General features: G+C 47.1%; 13 protein-coding genes across 13 annotated transcripts; 7 read left to right on the top strand and 6 right to left on the bottom strand.

Annotated features, from left to right (window-relative positions):
• The first annotated feature begins 221 nt into the window (after positions 1-221).
• On the top strand, positions 222-1,884 carry C8Q69DRAFT_459952 (integral membrane protein). The gene is made up of 7 exons (XM_028630116.1): positions 222-524; positions 579-616; positions 672-695; positions 746-938; positions 986-1,037; positions 1,087-1,246; positions 1,308-1,884. Exons 1-7 carry the CDS (start codon positions 432-434, stop codon positions 1,492-1,494), a joined length of 747 nt encoding a protein of 248 aa, XP_028488374.1. The 5' UTR covers positions 222-431; the 3' UTR covers positions 1,495-1,884.
• A 1-nt stretch (position 1,885) lies between these two features.
• C8Q69DRAFT_414765 (mitochondrial import protein Pam17-domain-containing protein) lies at positions 1,886-3,488 on the top strand. The gene is made up of 2 exons (XM_028628338.1): positions 1,886-2,769; positions 2,858-3,488. The coding sequence occupies exons 1-2, from the start codon at positions 2,152-2,154 to the stop codon at positions 3,032-3,034; spliced, it is 795 nt and encodes a 264-aa protein (XP_028488373.1). The 5' UTR covers positions 1,886-2,151; the 3' UTR covers positions 3,035-3,488.
• Positions 3,489-3,806: 318 nt separating this feature from the next.
• Positions 3,807-5,711, bottom strand: C8Q69DRAFT_181850 (hypothetical protein). Its single transcript, XM_028625875.1, has 3 exons — positions 5,295-5,711; positions 4,726-5,229; positions 3,807-4,671 (listed from the first exon to the last, which is right to left on the bottom strand). Exons 2-3 carry the CDS (start codon positions 5,215-5,217, stop codon positions 3,850-3,852), a joined length of 1,314 nt encoding a protein of 437 aa, XP_028488372.1. The 5' UTR covers positions 5,218-5,229; positions 5,295-5,711; the 3' UTR covers positions 3,807-3,849.
• On the bottom strand, positions 5,712-7,395 carry C8Q69DRAFT_181849 (hypothetical protein). The gene is made up of 5 exons (XM_028625874.1): positions 7,165-7,395; positions 6,946-7,077; positions 6,600-6,877; positions 6,310-6,533; positions 5,712-6,224 (listed from the first exon to the last, which is right to left on the bottom strand). The coding sequence occupies exons 1-5, from the start codon at positions 7,296-7,298 to the stop codon at positions 6,141-6,143; spliced, it is 852 nt and encodes a 283-aa protein (XP_028488371.1). The 5' UTR covers positions 7,299-7,395; the 3' UTR covers positions 5,712-6,140.
• A 446-nt stretch (positions 7,396-7,841) lies between these two features.
• Positions 7,842-9,264, bottom strand: C8Q69DRAFT_459941 (Caleosin related protein-domain-containing protein). The gene is made up of 5 exons (XM_028630115.1): positions 9,043-9,264; positions 8,765-8,989; positions 8,539-8,706; positions 8,395-8,484; positions 7,842-8,332 (listed from the first exon to the last, which is right to left on the bottom strand). The coding sequence occupies exons 1-5, from the start codon at positions 9,205-9,207 to the stop codon at positions 8,150-8,152; spliced, it is 831 nt and encodes a 276-aa protein (XP_028488370.1). The 5' UTR covers positions 9,208-9,264; the 3' UTR covers positions 7,842-8,149.
• Positions 9,265-9,717: 453 nt separating this feature from the next.
• C8Q69DRAFT_505341 (putative calcium binding protein Caleosin) lies at positions 9,718-10,760 on the bottom strand (the record flags this gene model as incomplete). Its single annotated transcript, XM_028632697.1, has 5 exons — positions 9,718-9,825; positions 9,877-9,969; positions 10,055-10,216; positions 10,275-10,499; positions 10,578-10,760. The coding sequence occupies 5 exons, from the start codon at positions 10,758-10,760 to the stop codon at positions 9,718-9,720; spliced, it is 771 nt and encodes a 256-aa protein (XP_028488369.1).
• A 116-nt stretch (positions 10,761-10,876) lies between these two features.
• On the top strand, positions 10,877-12,356 carry C8Q69DRAFT_181790 (Caleosin related protein-domain-containing protein). Its single transcript, XM_028625873.1, has 5 exons — positions 10,877-11,021; positions 11,114-11,575; positions 11,647-11,871; positions 11,958-12,270; positions 12,328-12,356. Exons 2-4 carry the CDS (start codon positions 11,354-11,356, stop codon positions 12,144-12,146), a joined length of 636 nt encoding a protein of 211 aa, XP_028488368.1. The 5' UTR covers positions 10,877-11,021; positions 11,114-11,353; the 3' UTR covers positions 12,147-12,270; positions 12,328-12,356.
• C8Q69DRAFT_181717 (hypothetical protein) lies at positions 12,236-14,528 on the top strand. The gene is made up of 3 exons (XM_028625872.1): positions 12,236-12,270; positions 12,328-13,205; positions 13,263-14,528. Exons 2-3 carry the CDS (start codon positions 12,510-12,512, stop codon positions 14,265-14,267), a joined length of 1,701 nt encoding a protein of 566 aa, XP_028488367.1. The 5' UTR covers positions 12,236-12,270; positions 12,328-12,509; the 3' UTR covers positions 14,268-14,528.
• A 332-nt stretch (positions 14,529-14,860) lies between these two features.
• Positions 14,861-15,875, top strand: C8Q69DRAFT_459895 (hypothetical protein). Its single transcript, XM_028630114.1, has one exon. It carries the CDS (start codon positions 15,309-15,311, stop codon positions 15,843-15,845), a length of 537 nt encoding a protein of 178 aa, XP_028488366.1. The 5' UTR covers positions 14,861-15,308; the 3' UTR covers positions 15,846-15,875.
• A 37-nt stretch (positions 15,876-15,912) lies between these two features.
• On the bottom strand, positions 15,913-18,411 carry C8Q69DRAFT_459892 (hypothetical protein). The gene is made up of 3 exons (XM_028630113.1): positions 17,836-18,411; positions 17,325-17,777; positions 15,913-17,261 (listed from the first exon to the last, which is right to left on the bottom strand). Exons 1-3 carry the CDS (start codon positions 18,070-18,072, stop codon positions 16,245-16,247), a joined length of 1,707 nt encoding a protein of 568 aa, XP_028488365.1. The 5' UTR covers positions 18,073-18,411; the 3' UTR covers positions 15,913-16,244.
• Positions 18,412-18,871: 460 nt separating this feature from the next.
• On the bottom strand, positions 18,872-20,425 carry C8Q69DRAFT_181586 (diacylglycerol o-acyltransferase). Its single transcript, XM_028625870.1, has 2 exons — positions 20,094-20,425; positions 18,872-20,043 (listed from the first exon to the last, which is right to left on the bottom strand). The coding sequence occupies exons 1-2, from the start codon at positions 20,282-20,284 to the stop codon at positions 19,044-19,046; spliced, it is 1,191 nt and encodes a 396-aa protein (XP_028488364.1). The 5' UTR covers positions 20,285-20,425; the 3' UTR covers positions 18,872-19,043.
• Positions 20,426-21,831: 1,406 nt separating this feature from the next.
• Positions 21,832-22,748, top strand: C8Q69DRAFT_442866 (hypothetical protein; the record flags this gene model as incomplete). The annotated part of the gene is made up of 2 exons (XM_028628875.1): positions 21,832-22,058; positions 22,121-22,748. The coding sequence occupies 2 exons, from the start codon at positions 21,832-21,834 to the stop codon at positions 22,746-22,748; spliced, it is 855 nt and encodes a 284-aa protein (XP_028488363.1).
• A 226-nt stretch (positions 22,749-22,974) lies between these two features.
• On the top strand, positions 22,975-25,132 carry C8Q69DRAFT_459888 (haloalkane dehalogenase family protein). The gene is made up of 4 exons (XM_028630112.1): positions 22,975-23,711; positions 23,818-24,002; positions 24,068-24,887; positions 24,954-25,132. Exons 1-3 carry the CDS (start codon positions 23,193-23,195, stop codon positions 24,750-24,752), a joined length of 1,389 nt encoding a protein of 462 aa, XP_028488362.1. The 5' UTR covers positions 22,975-23,192; the 3' UTR covers positions 24,753-24,887; positions 24,954-25,132.
• Positions 25,133-25,650: the final 518 nt, after the last annotated feature.

Raw genomic sequence — 25,650 nt, 5'->3', positions numbered from 1 at the left:
ATTTCTGGTTCCAGCGCTGGAAGTCCAACTGGTCTGATAAGAACGGTGGAGAGGAGATTTCCCTTGTTCCAACAGTTCTCGGTCCGTATACCCTCCCAAACAGTCGAGCTGACAGATTGTCTTAACTTCCAGAGATCAGACACGCAATCCGAAGTGAACAGTCATCAAGAGGCATCCAAACACCACTCTCAGACAATCATCAGCGACGAGTCAGCCAGAGATAAGCCCCGCGATAATGTTTTCCCGGAGTTGCTAGTGCTGACTCAGCGGATAAGCACACGTGGGTCTGATCGGGCTCGGAGTCTCGGGACGATGAAGTCATCGCCGGCTGAAACTCCCCAGATTTTTAATCCCTTGTTTAATACTTGTTCTGTTCGTGTGCACTTTCGGTTTCGTTTTTTCTGTATAGTCCTCAATAAATTGTTTGTTCAATGGCATCGTCAAAAGCTTCTGAGTCGCTCATTAACCAGCATCCTCTCCAGAGACTGCCAAGTCCCTCGAGAGGTGTTTCTGCTATTGTTCATGTCCGTCGGCTATAAACTTAACCTTTACTCGACCCGTGGCTGACTCTCGTACAGTGGACTGGTCTTGCAAGCTTTATATGGTCTTTTAATTTGTGAGTTGTGCAGACAGAGATAAATGAAATGGACTTTCGCTCACATAACGAATAGTATGATCGAGAATCCAAACCATGCGTGAGTACACTGCTGCCTGCTCTGGAGGGACAATCCGTTAACCTCAGTAGGAACGAGGCATACGGTTGGCATTTTCAATATTTGACTGTTATTGGCCTTACGCTGGCGACAGTCACCTTCGCGATCGGTCTCCTTGCCGATATAACGCTCTCTCCGCGATTGTTTCTGGCAAAAAATCTTCTTTCGATCTGCAGTACTCCTCTGGAAGTGCTCATTAGCATTCTGTACTGGGGTCTCCGTTTGGTTTGTAACCCGTCTCTATCCATGAGGCAGTTTCTTACGATCTTCAGATTGATACACGCTTGGTTATCCCAGACTGGGCATATATTCCTCTCAATGCCGGTGAGTACCCTTCCAGTCAGCGTAGGTGATTTTGCTAACTCTACCGTAGATCTTAGCTTTCACGCGGTGCCCGCCATTGTGATGCTGATCGACCTACTATTGCTCTCGCCTCCTTGGACCATCACGATTTTCCCAGCTATCGGGTTGTCAAGCACTATCGCCTTTGGCTATTGGTTTTGGATAGAGAGATGCTACGCACACAATGGATGGTATGAGAGGCCTCGTTCAGAGTGTGAACGTGGGTGGGACACCGTATGCTAACATAAACAGGTACCCGTATCCCATCTTCGAGCGGTTGCCCACTGAAGGCCGGATTGGTCTGTTCGCTCTTAGCGCTGTGGTAATGGCATTCAGCACTAGCACATTGAAGTGGCTCTATGGTCGGGTCAATGGATATGGCACGTCTACCCGCGCGACTTCTCGACCCGGAGCTGTCAAACAGAATGGCGGTCTGTAGGTCCGCCTTCCTCTAGTCTTTTTAACTGAAGGAGCCGGACATTGAGTGTCGTTTTGCCGTTTCCTCAAAGTCCATGGAGAGCATGGGAGCATATAAACCGACCAGCAACATATATAAGTTTTTGACGATCTGTATCATTGTAGATGGATATAACGACGATGGAAATACACCGTACATCACTGTATAGCATGTCGTCACATATTGCATGTAGTCAATTCTCCGCTGGAATTACGGAGGTGTCTTCTCAATGAAATGCACGCGGTTCTTGTCCATATGATCCTAAAGTATTTGGTAGTACTTAAGCTGAGCACGGACTCGGTCGTTATCCACTCATTATGCGTAAACAAAATAGCAGGCCTAACAGTCCAGAATTAGAGAGGGAGAAAAATATAATCTGCCTTTTGTTATAAAGTGTGCCAGTTCCCTGTGCGAAGAAACAAAAAATACCACAAAACTACCATCTTCAAGCACTTTTGCCCGGGTTTTCCATTTCCATGATCGAATGATGGTTTGGTTGTTGCTTATGTAACGCGACGGTCAAGCTCCCGCAACCTTTGACGCTTTGATGCTCATACGACCATCGAAGCCTTTACCAGAGCTCCAGACATTCACCACCGCTAAGAGCACCAGTCGATTGTTTGACAGGCTTGGTTTGCAATGCATATGACAGCTCTCAACGCACCTTTGCGCACCGCTGCGCTGGGGACCCGGATCTCCTCCGGCCCTCTTGCGCCATTTGCGTATTCCACCAGTTCGTTCCAGCAGTCTTGCCGCAGCATCTCGACGAAGCAGCGAAGACAACCAGCAGGCACGGTTTCAAAATGTCAAAACAACCTTCCTTTCCAGAGTCCCATACAGGCAAACGTCCTGAAGTCATCGCGGTCCCAGCATGTTCAGAGCATCGCTAAGATCGCTATCCAGCGGTCCTGCATCCGTTTCAACTCCACCACCTCGACTGCCTCTGCAAAGACGTCTTCATACAACCAAGACGCTCCTCTCGACTGGAATACATTCTTCAAGCTTCGGACTTCCCGGAGACGATACTCGCTTGGTTCTTCGATCGTTGCCTCCATAGCCAGTACCGCCATTGGCGTTCAGATTCTCTCATCCCAAGACCTAGAAAACCTGGGAGCACAAGTGATGGGCCTTGACCCGTTCGTTGTGCTGGGACTGGCCACGGCTGCTTGCGGTGCTGTTGGTTGGCTGGCAGGTCCTTTCCTCGGAAATGCTGTCTGGGGACTTGTCCACCGACGATACAAGTCTGGAGTTGCGGTGGTGAGTTCCCCCTCTTATTGATCTGCAAGATCTTGCAGATCAATCATCCCATATAACAATGAACTGTGCTAAATAAAACCCATAACAGAAAGAAAAGGAATTTTACAACAGAATCAAGCGTCACCGCGTGGACCCCTCTTCCAACTCCCTCGCCAACCCTGTCCCAGATTACTATGGTGAGAAGATTGGCAGCGTCCAGGGCTACCGCCAGTGGCTCAAGGACCAGAGAGCCTACAACCGAAAGAAGAACAGATTCATCCTGTGAGGTATCATGATGTCATCTGATACGATCTTCTTTGTTTAATAGCGTTGAGACTTAGGACTGTAGAGGCAAAAAACCGCCCTGGTGTAATATCATAGTTTTCACATAGCATTGAAATGATTTCTTTTGTGTCCTCATGTGGTTTTTTCTGGTAATACGTGCGGGATCCATATGATTAGCATCCTTTTTGCCGTAAAAGCTCGAGATATCTGTCCGATAACAGTACCTTTCGTGACTGAAGACCGCACTTCAATATGTCGAATATTGAATGGCATGGAAGCAAGGTCTGACCTGAACGACTTGAATCGCTTGCTTGCTTTTAGTTCTAAGGGGGGTTTGAACCCATATTTATCTCTGTAGGTATACAAAGAATCTAGTAATCAAGTAATCTAGGACGTTCTATCCCATAATCAGCATTCAAAGAACCTGCCGCGAACGGATGATTGGCAGATCACTTGGCGTTCGCTTTGTGCGCGTACACAATACTATCTATCCTTGCCAACTATAAAGATAACGGACTCTAAATATAAACATCACCTGAAATTTTCAGTACGGAGATATTTCCCGATGATAAACTTTAATTTTTGGTGTTGTGAACTAATTATTTGCAACTTTGCAAAACATGCGACTAACCACTTAGAAAAGACATGTAGTGGTACGCTGAATAGCGAATATGCCGTAGAAACCAAGACCGAAAACACCATTGCCCCTGAAAGTGCAACCAGCGGATAGCCCGCACCTAGAACCAGACCCATCGCTCAAACACCGAAGTATTTGCCCGCAGAAGCCAAATACGCGTCTGAGGAAATGCCGTTCACTTATTCCATGACTGGGCGAGCGGGACGAGCACAAGGGTCAGGCGCAAAATCAAGACGACATCCTGAGAAGGAACGGCGGCCGCGAATTAGTCCAAAGGCGACAGCGGCCATCTTGATGGAGTGGAACTGGATAGTAACCCTGTTCCCTTCTGGCTTGATCTCTTCGATTTCATTACCGCAAACAGATCCGATGACGAGAGAGACAAGTTCCTCATAAAGATCTTCTTCAAAGTCACGTATGACAACACAGCGCGTGTAACCCTCGTCAAGGATGAGGCCTTCCATCTCCGCCGACATTGGATAGGTTGGGGTCTCCAGCATCTTCACACAGACATTATCCTTTCCGAAAGAGAGACCATACTTCGAAGCGTAGTCAACAAATGCCTCTGCCTGACGCTGCTGGACAAAGGTAACCAGGGCAGTGTGGTGTCCCGTAATACTGCTGGTATTAAGGAGACGGGCAACGACAATCTCGCCACCACAGACCTGGCTAAGCAGAGTGTTCATGTCGATATCCAACGGCAGGTTCTCAACTTTAACAGTACGGAAAGCGTTTTTTTCTTCTGATCCTGGGATGTAGCGGATGCCATACTGGAAGAGCCATAGCTTAGAGGCGGTGCGGCCTCCAAAAAATGCGTAGCGGACAGCAGCCGCGTCTGTTTCCTCTTCTGGGTTGTCAAAAATGCTTGAGGATTCGAACGCCCAGGAAATCTTCCCGTCCCATGGAACAGGCTTCAGTGGCATTTTGTTGGGAAAATCGCCCATGACGCTCTGGTAGTCGGAGACGTTAGATGCTGATCTGCGATGAGTTGGCATGAAGTCCTAACGCTTATAAGCACGCAAGAATTTATATATCACCAATGGAAATAAACATACACGTCTCTCTGGTTCTAGAACTGGGGTGTTTATGTCGTCCAGGAAAGAGTCAATGTTGCCGTTCTCGACAATCCAACAATCCGCTGACTCCTGTCGAGTGGGAGTGGCAGGCGGAGCTGCAATCATTAACATGGACTCGACAGGAGACTCGTGCTCCACGAAAGGGGCTTGGAGCACACTGCTATCCATTCTGCACTTCACATTCACCTCGAATCCCGAACCAACGTTCAGCTGAAAAGAGGACTCAGTGGTATCGACCAACCGTCCAACCCCATTATCAATCTTGCGCCCAGAGACGTCCGTCTTGACTTTTAGCTGATTCTCAAGATACTGTATCATTTTCTCATGTTTCTTCAGCTTATCTTCCATGGTGACAAGAGCACGCTCGAGCGATGCAACTCTGTATGCAGTATAGCGTTGATTCTCCACAGCAGCGTTACGGAGCTTGTAAACGCTATCAAGAAGCTGTCCGAGATCGCACTCTTCCGACATTTCTGCTAGACTCTAATTCCCAGTTATGTGAGAAAGAATATGCAGGTACGCGCAGATGCTTGTAGATTATCACTTACTCTGCAGAAGCTGACTGACACGAAAACGGATTCCTGCAGCCAAATCACAGTTCGGAGGTATATCGAATCCTGAGTACTATAGAGAATCTCGCAAGGGCCTCTCGTTCTGAGTCCTACCCACTCTATGGAGCCTCCTCTGGATGTCAAGAGAGTAGACTGGAACAGATGAAAAGAGAGAAGGGTCTTTCAAAGGACAGGAGCAGTTTCACCTCCCACCCTCCTGCCCTCTTGAGCGCGTTGTCCACATGGGGCAAGGCGTCTTCAGCACGTGATTCTTTGAAGTGAAAGTGAACCGTTATACAATGCCACTACAGAACTGTTTGGGACAGATAAATGCTTGTTGCTGCTACAATATGACATTTGTAAGTACAAAGAAAGTGCAGTCATGAATTAGGTATATTGAAGGACTGTTTCCATGGTGCCTACTAGAGCCGGAGGCTTGGCAGACAACAAGACATATCAGTGTGAGCAATGAAACACTTCAATACCATTATCAAAATATCATCAGAATAAGAAGTGGAAAGGCAGGTGTTAAAGGAGCTGCGGAAGGTGTTATGCACTAGACTTGCGGGGATAATCTTTCCTCGATATAATGTGACTACACAATCATTTTGCAAGCAATCGCCACTTGGACATACCTAACAATAAGGAAGGAAACAACGATACAGAAATAGTTTTAGATACGTGTAAGTCCTTTCGTCGAAACCTCAAGGGTAGGCAAATTTCTCAATAAGATGCAGGCGCTTATACAAGCAGGTCGAAAATCATCATGCATTGGAGTCGAGACACTTTATCCTGAGTGAACCCTAAGAATGGCTTCACATTGTATCCGTAATGTAGTTTGCTTCACGCGCATGGCTCTTTTACTTTGAATTTAATCAAGAGCCAATTCATCGGTACGGCTGTCCAATGGCCCGCGAACATGCCGATCTGAAAGAAGCATATCAGATAGGATACTCTCTGACGGTGGGCAAGGCTATTCAAAACATATCCGGCTAATTGCGAGGGAGCATACCTGCATCATCCACCAGTAAACAACATTGCTCACTTCCAACCTAAAGTTCCATATTGGAATCTGGTATATTGCCATCCACCCGTACAGACCGATCTGGAACGAAGTCAACGACAGAAAATCGGCTTTTATCGACCGCCATATCGTCACGGGACCATAATCGCCTGACATCGGGGCGATGGAGAAATATTGAAATACAATTCCAAAAAGAAGAGCGAATCCGTAATCTTCAGGCGCAGGCGTATCAGATTTCATGCGTAGAGCAAGATACGTAGGAGCCTAGAAATACGTACCAACTAGGAAAGCGACCCATAGTCGGTGGCCATTGATTTTGGCATCCGTCCCGTAAACGAGCCATTCGCCAACGATATCTCCCAAGAGACATCCTGCTCCGCAATGGCACACTGCGACAGTTGTGGTTGCGAACATAGGCCGTGATGAGCCGCCCATGTGGTGGTGACCTTCCCCGTGGACCTCACTGTGGTGCTGGCCATGGCTCTGGTCGTGTCCGTGTTCAAGTTCTTTATTCTCCATGTGGTCATGATGGTTTAGTTGACCATTTCCGCCAGGACTATACCGCAAGGAGCAATCAGCTTTGGATTATAGGTAGGATTTATGGAGATCTCAACCAGCGCGTACTTGCAATGACCATGTTGATGCTCACCGGTTGACTTAGAGGGTCTCTCTGGTTTTGTTGGCCGGCCATAACTGAAGTATACCCATAACGTGATTGGTGCAAGATATAACGAATTGAGGAGGTACACTGGAATCCTACGGTCAAGAACAATGTCAGTTATCCGAAGCACTCCTTACCAAGAATTTATATAGCCGGAGACCACAACATGGAGGTAAACTTACATTATGCCCATCATTGACCTCCATCCTCGGCGGAGGAGTATATCAAGCCCGATTACAATAGAAGCTATAAGCCCCAGACCAATAAAGATTGTCCCTAATATGACAAGCGATAAAGGTGGATGATAGGTGCCCATAGTGTCCTACCACGGAGAGGGAAAATGAACGATCTACTAACAAAGAATCGTAGATTCCAAGAAGCTGAAATTTGATCCATGATCCTTACGTAGACTTATAAGGAATTTACTGATCAGGTTAAATGCTGTTCCTGTCACCTTACTCAATGCCTGCTACCATCATATGTGCAGGTCAATATTATTGCCACTCCACGCTAAACAACGCGAAAATATCGCATCGAGAACGAGCCTCTCATAGAGTTCAGCTGGATTTGAATGCCCCGCCGATACTTATGGAAAAGAATATAAACTAGTGTATTTCTGAATCTTGATGAATTAACAGAGATCGGCTGCTAGGGAATCTCACAGTGACGTCAGGCATTTGACGTTCGGAAGACGTCCCGATCACTACATCAACAACTGTTATTGACATAGGGAAAGTAAGCTACCTAGGTAACTGGAAGACTCGAGCTATTATAGATTGAACTCGTAGGTAAGAATGGGTCTACTAAACATCCATGTCATAAGCGACCGGATCTCTGGCCTATCTTCTTCAAGAGGAACGCCTGCATTCATATTGGGTCTTGTCTGATGCTTATTTACAAAAGGTTATAGCTTCTAGATGCCAGAAAGAATGGAAGAGTGCCTACGGAAACCTAAGAACGTAGTCGTTGTCTCTCCGCCTGCAGATAGTTACCAAATCTCCAGGATGTAAGACAGAAACTAGATGTCATGACCGCAAGTATGGTCTTTAACTCTTTTCCGGGGTCTCCAGCAATACAGGTATATGCAAATAACGGAACGGCGAACGAGGCTGCAAAAAGAGCAAGTATAATGTAAGCGAGAGTCTTGTCCATCGCAGACTGAAGCGCCTAGGCAAGCGTTAATAACTCGAAAATAGTATAGCATTGTATACCGATACAAAAGCTTGAACTCACGGGCGGCCAATAGGCAGGGTTCGTAAGGTCCTCTATAGGATGCGAAATAGCATGGTAATCGGGCCAATATCTGTGATGAGATCTTTGTTGCTTCCGAAGTTCCCAGAGCACGGATCCCTTGATTCTTCACAGTCAGTGTCCCCGGAAAGAGCTCTATAAATCACAATGGGCCATCTAACATCATATATCTGACGCAAACCGGTGCGGCTCAGTAACCTATTCCGTTGCCGAAGGCATATGACATGCCATTCAGCAATGACCAGGATCCACTATTGAAAGAGTAAATATTCAATCATGTTAAAAATTGGTAGGTAGGAACATACACCTATAGGACTCGAAGGCTCTCTCCGCCGTTTAACAAAGTCATAGGCCTCGCTCAACGTGAGATAGTCTGGCTCTTCTTTGCTACTCTTGGAGAATAGCCTCTCAAAGACCTCTTCTTGGAATCGACCTTCGGCATCGAACAAGGTATGCCCCCAAAGTTGGAGCAGCTACTTCCACAACTTTAGCCTGAAATAAAACACGTAGATAGGTAAAGAAGATGCGGACCAAGGCTTTTACGACCGTCCCGAAATATATGGCCAGAAATGGATCAATTCGGCCTCGCGTGGCCAGACTAGTCGGTAATGACATAGCCATGTGCATCGAAGTTGCAATCAAAAAAGAGAAAAGAGTGTTAAAACCGAGATCATGAAAGGCCACGAAGCTATCGAACAGTGAGACACGACTATCATCATCTCGATCGAAAAACGCCAAATAACGTTGAAATGAGCTCTGGCTCAATAGTCAGAGAACTGTTATCTTCAGAATAAAGCTAGCAGACCTACATCCCGTGCAACTTTGGGTAGCGTATTGAATGCCTCGATTTCAGCAGTGTCTTGCAAGTTCCGACGTCTAGCATCATTCTCAACGTAAATGGCAGGGAGGCGCTTTTGTGTCACAGAACTATTGGGAACGCAAACCGCAAAGTCTAGCATAGTGGACTTTTCCATAGTCTCAAAGTCTAATAAAGTCTTTCTGTTTGGAGAGAATATCAGCTAGAGAGTTTCCAGAGGCACAATATTTCAATAAATGCCTTAAGTTGTCTCACTGGGTACAGCTGCACGTGAGGTATACATGACGTGTTTGGTTTCCTGCCGAAAGTTCCAGTGATAGAAGTTTTGTATTTCTGAACATTATCGAGTTCCCTAAGTTCATATATTGTTCAAGGACTTGTGGTCTACTATGGCAGGACATTCCCAACCAAGAAGTTCTCGCTCCTCTCCCGTTTCAAACTTCTACTGATAAAGAATTACCCCAGAAAAATAGGTCCAAATCAAAAAACTCAAAGATTATCTGAGTGTGTCCATGCGTTATCCATGAATAGGATGGCTAGCTTTGTTGCAACAAGTCCGATATGTCTGGTTCGCGATGCGGAGGAATAAATGCCACCTTAGTGTTTTCGTGTCCCAGCAATAACCCCAAAAGCCACTGCATCCACCCTCCTGCCTCTCTCTCCCTTCCTAGGTAACCTTAACGGATCCAATAAATCCATCACCTCCTAGGCCAAAACCCTGGCGCCAACCTTCTGCTTTTAATCGCTTGTCGCGAATCTTCCAGAATAGTGACCCCTACAGGAAAGCAATTAGTTACGAATTGGATAGAAAGACCTTACTACTCACGTCATAGACCTGTCTCAGGTCTTCCTTGTAGACCATTCCACCTTTCTGAAGCAATAGCCAGGTTGTCCCCCATTCGAAGAAGGCTGCTCCCCACTATATGGTATGTGTCTTTTTAATTTTTTTTTTTTCTTTTGGTTGAGGGGGTGGTCCTCAGGACATAACGTAGTCGGTCACTTACACCAAACGGGTCAGCAGCGACTCTCTGCCCTTTCATCATGCGAAAGATGTCGGCAAGACTCAAGCAACCGCGATTTTCCCTGTCGTACTTGGCAAAGATATTCTCAAATGCCTGCGAAACGAAACGTCCCTCGTTATCAATTGCGCCGCTGTCTGAACCGTGCTGAGGAGCAAATCGAGAGTTAAAAAAAAGTGCTTTGTCGTGGTGTATTCTCGCTAACCTTTGCCTTGTGGATACTAGGCACATAGACTCTGAAGAAAGGATCAGGGAACCACGAATACGCAAGCCTGGTCGGATATGAAAAATTGAGATTTATGACCAGAACTGCCAGGAGAGAGAATATGATATTAAACCCTAGTTCCCTAAAGCCGATATATGTATCGATGGGTGTAATCTGGCCATCGTTATCCCGGTCCCAGAAGAGTACGTGTTGCTGCAGAAGTGTCTAACCTCGCAATTGGTAATGTTAGTGACGTTTCAGTCTTGAAGGGGGAAAAGCAGGATACACCAGTCCAGAACTCACATAATCTTCGTACTTATGCGAGTCTTTTGGGGAACCTCGCGGACTATCTATAGATGGTCCCAGGTTTCCGCGCGCCCCTGTAGGAAGATTAACGTGGTTGTCGATATCAACTGCTAACAGTCTGGACTGTGTTACTGTCGCTTTGGGAACTGCGATTTCGAAGGCTGAATTGCCGTTCTGCATAGTGGAAAAGGAAGTAATTACCCGAAGGCAAGGGGATTATTGGCAAGGTTCTCTGTCTAAATGCATGTTAACTTCTCACAGCAATATTAAGCGTTTCTCCCATTTAGATAGATACGTACTCCTTTTGGGCGTCGAATTCAGTGCGGAAGACCTGGACAGCAATCCGGGACCGTATTTAGAGAATGCAAGTCCAGTGGGCTACATTATGTAGTCTCGATACGATATTTGGTGGGACAGTTCGAAACCATGGGGACATTATTGGTAAGGAAACCCAGAGGCATTTGCAGGGTGGCTTTGTTGAGATGGATTTCCCTGGCTATGTTGCAGCTGATCTGGATCTTTTCGAGTGAAAGTGCAGGGGTCTGTGGAAATCTCGGAAGGTGGTGACACGTGAAATCAAATGTTTTATCAGAAAGTCGATACTTATTCCCCAACATGATATCAACAATGCTCAACGACATCTCGGATCCCCATCCGCATTGCTACCTTGCAAGTTTTCTGCCGCCAGATCGGACCCGAGGCTATGTAAGCTTACAACAGACCAGATTTCAAGGAGAGAAACTTGATATCTGCTCTAAAGGGGGCTAGTGCACATGGAGAGTGAGTTTGTTACAGTGCCATTCATTCTACCCTATATAGCGCAGACAGAAACCGTGTATTGCGTCGCATCTACTTTCAGTCCAAGACATCTAATGATGGAAATTGATGCACCAAGAGGAGTACCTAAAGCAGGAGTCGCTCGAGCCAATCTTGCGGTGTCGAATGAGAACCCTTGCGGTTCTAAAGGACCTCACTACGAGAAGTTCAAAGATTATGTATGTCATCAGGAATCTGCCGTGCCTTGATACCTTGCAGCACACTCGCTAATACTAGATGAAACGTGTAGAGCGTGTTACAGCAACATGTGATTTTCTGGGACCGGGATGGAGATGGCATCATTTGGCCCTTGGATACCTATCGAGGCTTCCGAGAGCTCGGCTTTAATATTCCCTTTTCTATATTCGCGATAATGGTCATCAATGGTGGTTTCTCCTATCCGACACGCCTCGCGCATAGCGTGATTCCAGACCCATTCTTCCGAGTCTACCTGGACAGTATTCATAAAGCCAAAGTAGGTGTTACAAAAGTCTATTCTTATGTCGTGTTGATACCAGAAGCTGATGCGCTGACTTGCTACGGTTTCTTTTATCGGACTAGCATGCATCAGATAGCAACGTCTATGACCACGAAGGGCGGTTTGTAGCTCAAAGTTTTGAGAATCTGTTCGCGAAATTCAGCAGCCCTGGTGCCAACGATCTCTCTCTTAAGCAGATATTTAATCTGATGAGTGGTAACCGATGTGCCGTCGATCCTTATGGGGTATGTTGTTTTCTATCACGCAATTGATAACCGTGAAAAGCTGGCTGACGTTGAATAGTGGTCTGCTGCTTTCTTCGAATTCGGAACCACTTGGATACTGCTCCAGAGAAATGGCAAAGTCCAGAAGGAAGATCTCCGCCAGCTATATGATGTAGGTTATATGCTTTGAAACGAAAATCGCCTTCTTAGTATTTACTTTCGCTTACAGGAAGATACTCGCAGGGGTCACTCTTCTGGAGAATAGCCCAGGAACGGTCTCGAGGAACAGGATGGTCCCAAGGCTGGGGTCTCGGTGGCGATGGTTTCTGGGGATCAAAAAAGCGGAAACCGCCTTTGCTTATCAGGCTGGTGGGGAATGCTTTCAAGGCCCTGTTTCGTCTCACTTTTATCATGACATTGGTGGGACTCCTGTTGATCTATTTGTACGACTGGATGGGAGCACCGTCTATTACATTTGGCCGGGGGGATCTACCTAATGTCATCAAGAGCGCATGGTATCCTCGAAAATGTCCACCTCACGGCGGAGAACTTTATATGCCGGAAACCACCATAGATGTTGCATCGATCGTTAAGAGTGGCCTTGACAGATGCCCGATCGCTCTAGGATCCAAAGAAGGTAGCGATCAGCTCAGCATTCGTGCCTCAAGGCAACTCTACCATAGTACTGTGAAGTTTCCATGCGTTAATGTCAAAGCTGGGGATTGTGCTATGCAACTTGATATGTCTCGCATGAGTGACGTGCTATCATGGGACAAAGGGCGGAAAACGATCACTGTACAGCCGTCAATGGAGATGGACCACCTCATGGACACTATGCACGAATTGGGAATGAGCATGCCTTCGGACTATATACCGATCTTTACGGGACTTACAGTCGGGGGAATGTTCTTAACGGGCGCCCATGGCAGTTCCACCGAAAGACCATCGGCGTTCGGACACGCAATATCACGAATAACCTACGTGGACGGTCGAGGCGAAGTGCGCGAAGAAGATAATCCAACAAGGTGGATAGGGACTATGGGTCTTTTAGGGATTGTCACTGAGATTGAGATCCAAGGGACGGAAATGTACAAGCTTAACACCACTGTGAGTCGCAAAAAGTACCTATTTCCCACAATGCTTTATTAACATTTCTTACTACAGGTGGTTAAGGAATCAGATCGACGACTTCCAGAAAGAATTGCCATGCTTGTGAGGGAACTCTCGTTTGCACGAGTGATGTGGTATCCCAATGCACGTACGGCCATTGTCCGATGGCATACATCTGTGCCTCCTGATACCCCAGGGGATGCTTTTCACAGCTTCTTCGAACACCGTCCGTGGGCTGCTATTGGTGGAAAGTTCTCGCTCGCTATCGATCAGATCAACTTCACGCCGCTGCCCACCGACTGGGGAATTTGCTTTTTTGAGCAGCGTCCTCCTCCATTCTGGTACAAGGAAGGTGAGATTGGACACTGGAAGATATTTAATCAAAGCATTATCGGGTGGCCACATCGCCTAGGGGGCTCTAGCTGTAGGGGTCGTCTCTCGGGATGCTACTGGCAGAATCAAGTGCAGATTCTGATTGAGTTTGATATGGATGTCCGGTACCTCGGAGACTGGATTCGAGAAGTCCGCGCGATCACTGATCTTATCCCTCATCAAGGATGTCTGCCATCGCTCCTAGGTTTCGCCATGCGGTTTGGAAAAGGTTCGGACGCCCCACTCGACATGGCCTACGGGAGAGACACGGTCTACATAGACATGCTTGTCTCGAAGGGCCTTGCAGGTCTTCCTGCCCACCACCAAGACATTTTGGACGAGATAGAGCAGATTACATTCTGTAAATACGGCGCCCGAGCGCACTGGGGCAAGAATCCACAACGAGCCTTTCTTCACCCTGAATGTCCTATGAAAGACAAGTATCCTGAACTGGAAAACTTCCTGGACACGGCACGTCAACAGGACCCTCGAGGAATTTTTGTACCGCCGCTGTTTCGTAAGGTTATGGAGGAGTCTGAATATAGCTATTACCCTGGTTGTGCAAGCTCGATGGATTGTTATTGCAGGGATGATGTGCATTGTGGGCCATCGATCCTCTATAAATGTGACAAGGGGCGGCACTCACAGGCTGCTAAAGTCTGTCGGAAGAGATTTCAGCGCTATTAGCATCGGATGAAATAGCTACAGTGCGATATGAGTGAATCAACAAATAGAAACTAAACTTGAGGGACTGTATTATTCGGAGGCAAGGTCACTAGGGAGCTACACTACTGTCTAATGCAGAAAGTCCCGGAGACTCCCTAGCGGGTTCCTGGCGGAGTTATAGGCCTTTGCCTCAGTGCGCTCTGTCCACGCATGGCGACAAATATCATTATCTTGCTGGAGAATCTGCTTCAGCCCGCCAGAGGAAAACAAGTACAGACGGGACAAGATCATGCTGACATCATATTTGAAGCCTTCCAAGTTGGTAACCAACATTTTCTCGAACTTCGGATGCTCTTCCGAAGGTATGATATAGGCACGATAGTATTCGTCAGTAACCAATGCCAGGGTCAAGGGTAGATAGTCACTATCGCTGCGATAAAATGTAAAGCATCGATTGCTGAACCCCCAGGCTTTGGTACGAATATCGACTTGAAACTGTCTACATCTTTGAGACAGTCTGTCCTGGGCAAAATCATTTCTTATATGATCTATCCATTCACAATGTCTACCAAGTTCCTGGGGCATGGTCCTGAACCAAATACGCTCCTTTCTTGGATCTTCTCATACTTCAGCAGTTTTTATTTTGGTCTTTTGTTCCTCTACAGACAATTATTCGTCGAGCCTCCTTATCCCATCATCTACTGGACTGGGAAAACAGTAGTTGTTACCGGTTCCAGTGGAGGGATTGGATTGGAAGCAGCAACACACTTCGTGCGATTAGGGGCCCAGCGAGTAATCATCACTGCACGAGATGACGAGAAAGGCAAGCAGGCGCGAAGGATAATTGAATCAATCACTGGGCGCCACGATGTTGTCGAGTGCTGGGGTCTGGAGCTTAGTTCATCCGACTCTGTCAAGAACTTTGTGAACAGGGCAAATTGTCTTGACAGATTAGATGCAGTTGTATGTAACGCTGCTGTGGCAACTCCGACTTTCAGACTAGTCGATAGGGACGAGACCACTATAACTGTCAATGTGATCAACACTTTCCTCCTCGCCTTTATGTTGTTGCCGAGCCTGAAGAAAACATCACGAAATCATGGGACCGTTGCTCATTTGTCGTTCGTCTGCAGCGAGGTCATCTTCCATACCTCACTCACGGAGCTGGAAGCACCCAATATCCTGGGGGCGCTTCGAGAGAAGAGGACAGCCTACATGTTGAGGAGGTACCATATCAGTAAAGTCATGGCTGCTATGATAGTCCGCGAGTATTTTGCGAGACATCAAGACCACGACGAAGTCGTGGTCAATTATGTCAATCCCGGACTATGCCACTCGAATCTTCTCCGGGAGTTGCCCACGCCTACCTATATAATCAAGACCCTTTTAGCGCGCACCGCGGAGGTTGGAAGCAGAACGTTAGTGCATGCTGCCTGTGTAGGGAGAGAGTCACACGGTCAATATTTGAGTGATTCGGAGATACGTGCACCACCATATATCCTTTGCAGCAAGAGGGGCGTTGAGCTCCAGCGGAGATTGTGGGATGAACTTATGGATCGCTGGACCGAGATCCAGCCCGAAATACGACAATATGTTTAGACGCGCAGGGGCTTTTTGCTATTCTTAATGTGATCTTTCTTTTGAAAACTGTAACTTGTCTTGTTTTCTCCTTAGCATGTCAGAGGAGCTCCAGTGCCTTAACTTCTCCAATAGATGCTACGAGAAGCAGTGGAGCGTTGTATCTATGGACTACAACGTCGTACTGTCACAAAATCCTCTCATTACATTGATATAGGCCTTCATCTGTCGAATTATTTTACAATGCATTTCAGACCGAAAAATCCTTCCCATTCGAGCTATCCATAATCGCCCACTGCTGTTCCCTTCGATGATGGGATTTTAGATATAGCCCCAATCGGCAGTATGTTCTTAGACAACCACCTTGATGTAGACTAGATCCTGATTTTGGCATTTTCTGAGCAGAAGGATTCGGAGTGATTAGGCGTCTTTCTTTGCTGCTTCTTGCTTCTCTTCACGACCTTCCTGACTCTGAGTATCCGCGAATGGCGGCTCTTCTTTCAGATTCTTCATCCTTGGTTGCCCTTTCGGCATATTCGATGCCAGAGCAGCGGAATAGGTTGGCTTGTTGTCGGTTTCGGAATGCTTCTCATTATCAGAGCTACCAGGCTTAGATCCTTGGCCGTTGGACCCGGATTTGGTGCTGCCATTGATGATCAAATTTTCCCTTCCAGCATTATTGGCTGGGATACTTCCCCATCCCCATAGGACAAAGAAGACCCATCTCCATCTCCACGGGTTCGAGAATATATTGAATATTATCCACCATATGAGTTCGCTGTAGGTAAAGAACTCGAGTGCGCCACCTGGAGCAGCCCGTTTGCACATCCGCGTCCAGTCGACCCAGATGCGCATCCAGGGTGTCGATGGACGTGTCTTTGGATCCACCAGAAATATCAAAAGCAACCTCGTATACAGGCCTATGTGAATATTGCCCACGGTGCCGATCCCATTGATGTACGTGCAGTTGTTGGCACAAATATCTGTATGGCCAACTGGAAAGGTTTGGAGAAACCAGTTCGGCGGCTTGTAAGGTTCCTTGAAGGCATCACCTGGCAGAAATCCCAGACTGGGTCTATGAAAACCTGTAGCCATGATGCAGATATCGCCCTTCACGGTAATTTCCTCTCCGGGTCCGCCTTTAGGAACACCTTTGGCGCGATGGTTGAAAACGAGTCCCGATTCCGCGAACTCTTTGATGTCACCGCGCAGCCACTTAACCTTCCCTTTACGCACCTCTTCCAAGATGTCATTGTTGACCATGGGCGTATCTGTGTACAGGCCTCTTCCAGTGGGGATCAGGTCTTCCAAATCTCGGTAGAAGAATTGCTTCAACAGTATTTCGGGCACCCAAGCAAACTCGGTTTCTTCGCCAAAAATGTTAAGAGACAGCAGAGCGTCAATAAGTGGGTTTCGTGGTATGACCCATTTATTAGACTATGGTGACATGTCAGCGCTTGAAAGTTCTCTCCATTTGACAGGTCATGATAATATACATACCCTAGCCAATATTGTCGTCTGCGCTGCGCCATTTTGTACTGCAAACTCAACGGCCTCAACAGCACTAGAACCACCTCCGACGACAATGACGTTTTTGCCTCTCACATCCTTACCCGCGAGTTGAGAGGAGTGGTAGATCTGGCCTGAAAAATTCTCTTGGCCAGGTATATGTGGTGCTTTAGGGTCTCCGCAAGTACCGACAGCAGCGATAACGCCGTCAAAATAGCCATAGGAAGGATCTTGGACAATCCATCTCCCAGTCTTTTCATCTTTCCAGGCAGATTGGACCGGAACCTCGAACTCAGTCCGCTCATCAAGTCTATATCTCTTCCACAAATCCGTGACCTCTCTGATGATGGCGTCGCGGTGGGGATAGTCATTCTTGAACCTCACAGAAGGATGGAAGCGGTACATGAGGCTATGGATTTGTAAAGATGATGTCGGGTTTACTTGCTGTAAACGATATCCCATTAGCTCTTGATCCCTATAATAATTCTTCAGATGAACTCACACTCCAGATACCCCCCAGATGATCTCTCCCCTTTGCTTCAAAGATTGTGACCTCGAATCCATGACCAACACAATGTGCAGCAGACGAAACACCAGTAATCCCTGCGCCAATAACAGCAACACGGCGCGCATTACTGATCCTTCTCCGAGGTGCTGGAGGAGTAGGGGAGAAGAACTTTGAAACAAAAAACTGGATCACTTGGTAGACCAACGATATAATATAGTTTAAGAGGCCCATCTTGCAGTTCCGAAATGAATCAATGGACCGGAGATTGTGAGCCTGAAACCATGGTAGGGCGCATCGATTCCCCAGGCCAGCTTTCTTATACTTATTCAAAATTTAAAACATGGCGACGTCATTTGTGCAAAACGCACATCCTTCGATAAGGCATGTCACTTTCACATTATTGAACATGTAACTAAACCGTAGTAACTAGCCCGAGACACCCGATCGAACCCCAGTGTGGGAGCTGTGATTTTGTGGAGTGTGCTGTACCTGGGAGCTTCCAATTCGCATTTGATGCACACGGTACCCATATCTGCTTACTAGAGTTGGGACGTTCCGATTAATTACTTGGTATAGATTGGAGGATAAGGATCCGGGGCTGGAACCAGCTTCTCGTGTATTCAAGAACAGGATGTTGGCCAAGCATCAACTTGATAGATCCTCCGAACTTCCCGGCCCACAGAGCAGCGATGTGATGTCACAGCACTAGAGTAGAATAATCGTCCACACTTTAGATTTACGACATCTGATATGGTCTGAAAAAGAAATCTTGGATATTCATGAGAAGTAACTGATTCAAACTTAGTGAAACGAGGCCTATGGATCCGTCGGTGATTCCATGGATATATCCTCTAACCATTCCTTTGCACTGATATCGCTGACCACTCTATGTATCTATCTTCCCGTTTTTTTGAGGTGTCGGTCATCCACCTGCGAAACCAGTTTAGGCTTGTATTCGGAGAATCTCCCTCGGAGGTTTTTTTTTCTTTTCTTTTTTTGTGGCTATAGGACAACTTTCTTGACAAAAGAGAAAGTACACCGAGAGGTAATGGACTGCTCCATAGCAAGCACGAATCGACTGCCATTTATACTATCTGTCGAGACTTTTATTCATGCTAGAATAGGAATGTCACAAAACAGTTCTATGTCCCTCGGCGTCTGCCGCTTTCCTTCATACACTCAATATCGTTGCGTTCCACAAGTCACAGAAACTCCAATTCTCCCTTTCTGTCCTTCGCATATATATCCTTCCATTTGTCCCACAGGCGTCGTAACTCATCCATGTAGACTTGATGGACATGATCAACATACTCAGGATCAGGTTCTTCTTGACGCACAACGTTCACTGGCTCCCCAACAACTACATTAACGGGCTTCTGATAAGGCAAAAAGCCGCGACCGCCACCCAAAATACTGCGTCCGTAGAATATCGGCAATGTCCACCCCAAGGACTGCTTCAGTATTGATTGCAGTCGCTTGATTGAAGGATAGTGATCGGCTTCGACTTGGTCATATAGGTCGTTCTCACCGAACCCGAGAACAGGAACGAGGTCGGCCCCTTGTTCTACAGCGAGCTTCACAAAGCCTTTGCGTCCTCGAATGATGATTCGCATTGTGCCTGGCTTCGCGAGGAGGGATTCGCGCGCTCCCCCAACCGCAATTGTTATTGCACGGCCAGCTCCGTTGCCGTCGTGGCCGCCAGATGATAGCAAGCGCCTGCAGGAGCTGCGCGACACTCCTCCGAGACCGGTGGACAGGATATACTCCCGATAGAATGGGACCTTGAAGTTTGTGTCCAGTGTGAGGAGTGCGTTGGTAATTCCTGGAAATAGCTTGGAAAAGCCTAACGCCTCGGTTGCAAATGCTGCGAAAGCACCATGACAGATTATGCCGTGGGGATGATACGCGAATATATATTTGCGTCTTGGAGATAGCAAAGTGGTGCGGCGCAGCTTGCACGGAAAGTAGGATGCAAAGGCCCTCAAGATGCGTGAACGACGGACGTTCTCGCTTCGACGCCAGAGGTTTCCGGAACATCCATCATTCGATTTCAGTATCCAGAAGATATAAAATAGCATCAACGGCAGAGTAAGTGGCCATAGACAGAAGACAATCGTTCCCGCAAGACTCAGAATGGCACTTAAAGCATGGAGTATATGTGCCGCCAATTCAAAGGGGCTAGCATGACGCTTGTCAATATTGCTAGAAGAGATCAGTAATTGCAATACTCCGAGAAATGCAGAGGTTCTTGCCTGAGATCGGAAAGCATGTATCCGGTTTGGAGTTTCTCTATTGTTTCGGGCTCTTCTTCGGACAGCGGACTTGGAACATAATGCTGGATTTCGGCAGCGTGAATGTTTGTTCGATCCTTTTCAAGGAAAGTGCCCGCCGATATTCCTGTCTCTTGCTGCGAAAATTGAACTATCGATTCCATCTGATGCATGCTGGCCGTAGAAAGATTGTTGATGTACACTCTCGCCCACTGACGGAAATCACGTAGTAGAAGTAATAAGTACTTCGTTCCTTAGTCTGGACCGTTCGACTGTGGATCCAACAAGCTTGGAAATGGAGAACCTTGCAATGTATCAGCATGAACCTGAACAACGGACTGCGGTCCAGGCCTGATTTTACCCTTGTACAACACTTAGTACACTGGATCACCGAATTCGTGTTGTGCTGAAGTCGAAACTTTCATGCCACTGTCGGGCAGTCAGATAACCTGTCGAAATACGCATTGACACCTGTCTCAATGCGAAAGTAAGTGGAATATCCGCCGTATGGTGATACTAGACGTCTAATGCATGGTGGCTAGATCCATTTCTGGTGTCGAAAGTCCGCGGTACAACCGGCAAGATTATCATATAGATACGTCTTGAATGTAGAAGTACCTAAGACTACATGGAGATATGTAGAAGAAGCAGGTAGTTTTCCCTATGATATCTGATTCCACTATCTCTGGCTGTTCGGGCTCGTCTGTTTTTCCATACGTCTTTGCCCTGGAGATAGACCCCACTTCGAAAGCATGGTAGTATGATATGGATGCTATGTTGATCGCAGCAACTTGATTTGTCTGAATTTTTCTTAAGAGATAATACCATAGGGCTCGAGATGACGGTAAAAAGTTCCGCGGATGTTTCGGCTGTTGGCGCCTTGGAAACGGCGTTTATTCTCAATGCTAACTGGCTTGCTGATGTAGTGGAATAGGCACAGCGCTGACGCCACATTCTGTAGTATGTTGCAAGGGTTAAATGGACTCTCCTTGGGGTTTCTCGCACTTCATATCGTGGGACAAAAAGTGGGCGCCATCAATGACCTCGAAATGCAGCAAACGATTCGAAGACGTCGTCTCTTTTCGGACGATTCATTGACCTAAGTGCCATGAATTATGCGACAGTTCTAGATAAGCGAGAACTTTCGTGGAAGCAAGCATCGTCGATCGAGGAATGTCCACTTTCCGGCCCGCCGATCCTGACGGATCTGATATCCTAGGTGACGTGAACCGGATTCGGAACCTCGGCCGTCACTTTACACAATAAGCTGCTATCTCCCGTGCATTTTCTCCCACTTACCTGTTAACTCGTACCGGATGAGGATATCGTCACCTGGATTCTATTGTAATTGGTCTGGCTGCTTGTCATTATTGCGATGCTTCCGGACGTTCCCCGCTGGCTTGCTGTCTGACCGTAAGCGCTTATATTGGCATCCATGGAGAGGCACGCTCCACACTGGGGAAGAGATTGACATCAATTATTTTTTTATCATTGCTTCAACTATAGTGTATGGTCAGCGACAAAAGCCCTAAACCTTCGGATACACTCGACCTTCTTACCATTGGCCGTCCAACTTGAAGCTGGTGATATGCCCTGGATGTCGACGAAGATAAGCCTGCCGTTTTCTTGTCATTAATACTCATTTCCAGAAGTTATATCTGAGCCGGTTACTTCACCTGTTTGTTTTCCGTTTCGTTCTTCAGCTTCACGTCAAGGAATGATGCCAACTTCCATCCGGGATGACAGTGTACTGGAGGAGGAGCCCTCGCTGAACGCTGATTACCTGGCTCATCCATGGTCAGATGAAGATCTTTGGTTAACGAGGCGGTATATTCGAAGGAAACGTATAGCTCTGGAAAGTTCAGTTAGGTTAGAGAATGCTCTGTGGAGAGCATGGAACAAGAAAGATTGCCCTGCAGGCACAGTGTCTCCCAGGAGGATCAATTGGTAAGTAGTCATCAGACATGAAAAGAGGCATAGTAAGTTAGTCGCTGATGCCTATTATCCAGGGATAAGGACAGTGATATTACCTGGCTATATGGCCCGTGGCAAAGGAGCATTCCATCACGACCGAGAAGTCCATCTCATCACTCACGATGGAATACCACATTATCAGCGAATCTTCCCAAGAAGCCTGCTTTGAAGAAGGCATCTCGGATTCCCGTCCAGTCGAAAGTCACACAGCTCCAAGTATTCCCAGAAGACAGATATAGCCCTCGCGCCGTCTCTGTCAGGAATTATAATTCTCCCGAACTCCTTCAAAAATCAGTATCTGGGACAGCTTTTTCACGCTTAGTCAAGTCTGCGACGAGATGTGTGAAGTTTGCATTTGATCGCAATCCTGCCCCAGCGCTCTCATCAAGGCGCAGCGATGATAGAATCCGCTTCGATGCTGAAGATCGGCAATGTGTTGGTGCCCAGACTACCAAATGGGCTTCGTTTTTGGGCGAAGGTAATAGTCCATGGACATCTGAAGTGGTGATTGATCATTTGCAACTCCCAGCCTATGACGCTTCTTCGAAACCTGAGATACACCACCAGGAATGGGTGATTAATCCATCGATCAAATATCTACCTTCAACGACTCTCAACCGTCCCATGGAGAACTACATAACCTTACCGAGTTATTCCAGTTAATGCGAAACATTCTTGAGGACAAAGTTCACTCCGGAGAGACCTTCAATAATTATTAAAAATTAGAATAGATAGGGAGAATTCGAATCCACTGTTCCCTGTTTTCCTATTTCTCATCTAGTGGAGAAAATATTGTAGCTCAATTATTAGGCTCAACTAGGTATTCACAAGACGTATATAATGATGTCAACAACCCCCGGTCTAATATCCCAACATTGAGACAATCACATGGCCAGATAGTTTCCATTTAGTCGCTTTTAGTTGATTGGCGCGTGGTCATTGGTTGGGTCCCTTTCATCATTTATCTATGTTGTCTCGTCCTTGTTCCTTACTTTTACCTCCCTCAGTGTCCTTGCACCAAAAGCTGACGCCCCACGAACCGGTTTATTATAAACGTTACATAGCGCCTCTTGCATACGGAGTTATCTAGCATCGTACATCTCAACAATGTCACTACAATACAATAAATGCACGAAGTCACTCATGTCAATCGAGGACATGCTGCTGAAGCGCTGGGGCAGCCTCAGCAGGTTCATGATGTCCTTTACCATTATTCGCTTGATAGTGGCCTTACTCCTACTTCCTCTCTATATGACGAGAGTGGTATTGCGATCGGTCCCATGCATTTTCATCAATACCTTTCGCTTTATGATCGTTGCCGGTTGTCGTCTTTTGATCAATGATACGGAGAAGTACCGAGCACAGGAACAGTTACAGGCTCAGTCACAATTTAACACCCGTTATGTATTCCCCGAAGATGTGGTATTGAGATTGCATCGAAACGGAAAAGGCTCATTGAGTGACATGCCGTTTGCAAATAATATTGAAGAGATATCGGTTTGCGGTGCAACAGCCCGGTACATCCATATAAAACCGGAGAATAACGGCGTTCATGGCGAATACGAGAGAAAAAGCCCGATCGTGCTTCTTCATGGAAATCCCAGCTGGAGTTATATTTGGCGAAATGTAAGTTTCATCTCCCATTCTTAGCGAGGCCTCCTGGAAGGGAAGCGACAAACGAAGCAATTATTATTTTTTTTTTCTAAACCCCTGGTAAATTGCGATCATACAGGTCATGCCAAAACTGGTCGAACAAGGACACGAGGTCTTTGCCCTAGATTGGATTGGTCACGGCAGGAGTGACAAAATTACTCGACAGACGTGCATCAGTTTCGAGTTACACATGAGGACTCTGATCGAATTGTTCGAATCTACAGGCCTTGAGGATGCTACACTTGTTGCACATGACTGGGGTGGGTGAGTCAACTTTGATACCCGTTTCCACCTTCTCATCTGCTAATGTCATGCTCACTACACACAAGATGTATCGCGCTCTGTACCCTGCCGCATCTTCGAGCAAATGCTTGCCGTGGTCTGTTCTTGCTCAACGCCTTCCTGCCGCCTCGTCCAAGTGACATGAGCCTGCATTATGGCCTTTTATACGCAATCTGGTTTATGTCTACCGGCATCATGGATGGCTACTTGCCCGAGTCTGGAGTTATGCGTTTCATGTCTCCACATCTCCCCCAGAAGGAGATCGAAGGCTATGAAGCGCCCTACAGGGATTTTCCCCTCAACAGCAAGGCAGGGGTGTTCCGTTTCGCACATATAGCACCCGGCATGCCCGAGTTCGTGCTTCGTTCCCTCCGCGAGACATGGCTCTGGAAACTGGGTGAGGGACTATGTGGACCAATCCACTTCAGCAGTCTCAATGCTCAGACGAGCCTGTCGGCGCGGGGAGACGAAGTGAGACAGTTCTGGCGCAACGGAGATATGAAAGCGCGGCGTAGCGCTGGCAGTGAAGCACCGTTCAGAGTGGTCGTGGTGTTTGGGGAGGATGATCCACTGCTCAAAGACTACAAGCATATTCTCACCCAGACAATCAACGCCGACCTCATGGTCGACTGGGCCCCAAGTGGCATCTGGCTCAGCAATGCAGGTCATTACCCGGTCGAAGAGAGACCCGGGGACATTGCAGACCTGATAGTCGAGTTCAGCAGCAGTTGAATCCAAGCAAGAAGCCAGCCGCGATGTGACCTAGCCTATCCATAGTCAATACGCCAGGTGGGTCGTATTATATCTACGGAGTACATAGGAAGGCCGTTCCCGTTCGACAGATTCTCGAGCGTTCCTACTCCGTAGACCTGTGTTTGTATTCTTGTTAGCGGGTACCTCTTGCAGCCAATGCGTGTCGGTAACAGAGTACATACATGACGGCGCAAGAAGCAAGCAGTTCGGTCCCAGAAAGTCGTTCCAGTACATACTTGACTTGATCATTGCGATTGTTAGCGCGAGTTTCAGGGGAGATAATTACGCCAAGATACTCAGCTTCAATAGGGATACTTAAAATGCATGTATACCAAATTAAGACAAGCGAAGAGTACGTTAGATTATTTATGACGTTCCATATAATGACATTCTAACAGAAACGCTGCCATGATGCTCTCCCTGTCCGAAGCAAATGCCATGGAAAATCAAGCCTGCTTCCGCGATTTCCGTCCGCAGCAAATCCAAAACGATAGGGAAAGATGAGATTCTGCAAGTGACCATGATACTCCATGCACAATACAGGTTCAACCATGCCAGAGCAAGACCTAGGCGAACTCCTCGCGCGCGTATTTCATCATATTGAAACTTAACCATGACAATCGGTGGCGCGGGGTAAGAAAGTGAAGATGATTTAGGTCCGAACTCAAGGCTCAATCAGTCCAATAGACAATAGCAATTGCTGTTTAGCCGGTCCACTGGGCTTTTTCTAAAGGAAGCCGAAACCCCGTACGCCAAGGAAGATGAACATCCAGGCTAATGTATCTCTCCAGACCCGCATCGGCTTCGAATAGCGCCCCTGTAGCGTCGTTGGAAGCCGCCGTTATCGTTCTCCTAGCGTAACCATTATTGGAGAGAT

The sequence above is a fragment of the Paecilomyces variotii genome, assembly GCF_004022145.1.
Source record: "Paecilomyces variotii strain CBS 101075 chromosome Unknown C8Q69scaffold_2, whole genome shotgun sequence".
NCBI lineage: Eukaryota > Fungi > Ascomycota > Eurotiomycetes > Eurotiales > Thermoascaceae > Paecilomyces > Paecilomyces variotii.
The sequence above is the reverse complement of the archived record's forward strand: the minus strand, read 5'-3'. Positions and strand labels throughout refer to the sequence as shown.

What these genes read in the sequence shown, in the direction of transcription:
- C8Q69DRAFT_181790 (XM_028625873.1), top strand. Translation starts at nt 11,354, where the DNA reads ATGGAGAGTGAGTTTGTTACAGTGCCATTCATTCTACCCTATATAGCG. An exon ending in ACGAGAAGTTCAAAGATTAT is followed by an intron (nt 11,576 to 11,646) that starts GTATGTCATCAG and finishes TGAAACGTGTAG; the next exon opens with AGCGTGTTACAGCAACATGT. An exon ending in ACAGTATTCATAAAGCCAAA is followed by an intron (nt 11,872 to 11,957) that starts GTAGGTGTTACA and finishes TTATCGGACTAG; the next exon opens with CATGCATCAGATAGCAACGT.
- C8Q69DRAFT_459888 (XM_028630112.1), top strand. Translation starts at nt 23,193, where the DNA reads ATGTCACTACAATACAATAAATGCACGAAGTCACTCATGTCAATCGAG. An exon ending in GGAGTTATATTTGGCGAAAT is followed by an intron (nt 23,712 to 23,817) that starts GTAAGTTTCATC and finishes GCGATCATACAG; the next exon opens with GTCATGCCAAAACTGGTCGA. An exon ending in GTTGCACATGACTGGGGTGG is followed by an intron (nt 24,003 to 24,067) that starts GTGAGTCAACTT and finishes ACTACACACAAG; the next exon opens with ATGTATCGCGCTCTGTACCC.
- C8Q69DRAFT_181850 (XM_028625875.1), bottom strand. Translation starts at nt 5,217, where the DNA reads ATGTCGGAAGAGTGCGATCTCGGACAGCTTCTTGATAGCGTTTACAAG. An exon ending in TTCTAGAACCAGAGAGACGT is followed by an intron (nt 4,672 to 4,725) that starts GTATGTTTATTT and finishes TATAAGCGTTAG; the next exon opens with GACTTCATGCCAACTCATCG.
- C8Q69DRAFT_181586 (XM_028625870.1), bottom strand. Translation starts at nt 20,284, where the DNA reads ATGCATCAGATGGAATCGATAGTTCAATTTTCGCAGCAAGAGACAGGA. An exon ending in TACATGCTTTCCGATCTCAG is followed by an intron (nt 20,044 to 20,093) that starts GCAAGAACCTCT and finishes GATCTCTTCTAG; the next exon opens with CAATATTGACAAGCGTCATG.
- C8Q69DRAFT_459941 (XM_028630115.1), bottom strand. Translation starts at nt 9,207, where the DNA reads ATGGAAAAGTCCACTATGCTAGACTTTGCGGTTTGCGTTCCCAATAGT. An exon ending in TACCCAAAGTTGCACGGGAT is followed by an intron (nt 8,990 to 9,042) that starts GTAGGTCTGCTA and finishes CTATTGAGCCAG; the next exon opens with AGCTCATTTCAACGTTATTT. An exon ending in AGCCTTCGAGTCCTATAGGT is followed by an intron (nt 8,485 to 8,538) that starts GTATGTTCCTAC and finishes CTCTTTCAATAG; the next exon opens with TGGATCCTGGTCATTGCTGA.
- C8Q69DRAFT_181717 (XM_028625872.1), top strand. Translation starts at nt 12,510, where the DNA reads ATGACATTGGTGGGACTCCTGTTGATCTATTTGTACGACTGGATGGGA. An exon ending in TGTACAAGCTTAACACCACT is followed by an intron (nt 13,206 to 13,262) that starts GTGAGTCGCAAA and finishes TTCTTACTACAG; the next exon opens with GTGGTTAAGGAATCAGATCG.
- C8Q69DRAFT_459952 (XM_028630116.1), top strand. Translation starts at nt 432, where the DNA reads ATGGCATCGTCAAAAGCTTCTGAGTCGCTCATTAACCAGCATCCTCTC. An exon ending in GTGTTTCTGCTATTGTTCAT is followed by an intron (nt 525 to 578) that starts GTCCGTCGGCTA and finishes ACTCTCGTACAG; the next exon opens with TGGACTGGTCTTGCAAGCTT. An exon ending in TGTACTGGGGTCTCCGTTTG is followed by an intron (nt 939 to 985) that starts GTTTGTAACCCG and finishes TACGATCTTCAG; the next exon opens with ATTGATACACGCTTGGTTAT.
- C8Q69DRAFT_181849 (XM_028625874.1), bottom strand. Translation starts at nt 7,298, where the DNA reads ATGGGCACCTATCATCCACCTTTATCGCTTGTCATATTAGGGACAATC. An exon ending in ATGGGTCGCTTTCCTAGTTG is followed by an intron (nt 6,534 to 6,599) that starts GTACGTATTTCT and finishes CTGCGCCTGAAG; the next exon opens with ATTACGGATTCGCTCTTCTT. An exon ending in TTTACTGGTGGATGATGCAG is followed by an intron (nt 6,225 to 6,309) that starts GTATGCTCCCTC and finishes TGCTTCTTTCAG; the next exon opens with ATCGGCATGTTCGCGGGCCA.
- C8Q69DRAFT_459892 (XM_028630113.1), bottom strand. Translation starts at nt 18,072, where the DNA reads ATGGGCCTCTTAAACTATATTATATCGTTGGTCTACCAAGTGATCCAG. An exon ending in ATCTGGGGGGTATCTGGAGT is followed by an intron (nt 17,778 to 17,835) that starts GTGAGTTCATCT and finishes TATCGTTTACAG; the next exon opens with CAAGTAAACCCGACATCATC. An exon ending in AGACGACAATATTGGCTAGG is followed by an intron (nt 17,262 to 17,324) that starts GTATGTATATTA and finishes ATGTCACCATAG; the next exon opens with TCTAATAAATGGGTCATACC.
- C8Q69DRAFT_414765 (XM_028628338.1), top strand. Translation starts at nt 2,152, where the DNA reads ATGCATATGACAGCTCTCAACGCACCTTTGCGCACCGCTGCGCTGGGG. An exon ending in ACAAGTCTGGAGTTGCGGTG is followed by an intron (nt 2,770 to 2,857) that starts GTGAGTTCCCCC and finishes AACCCATAACAG; the next exon opens with AAAGAAAAGGAATTTTACAA.
- C8Q69DRAFT_459895 (XM_028630114.1), top strand. Translation starts at nt 15,309, where the DNA reads ATGTTGTTGCCGAGCCTGAAGAAAACATCACGAAATCATGGGACCGTT.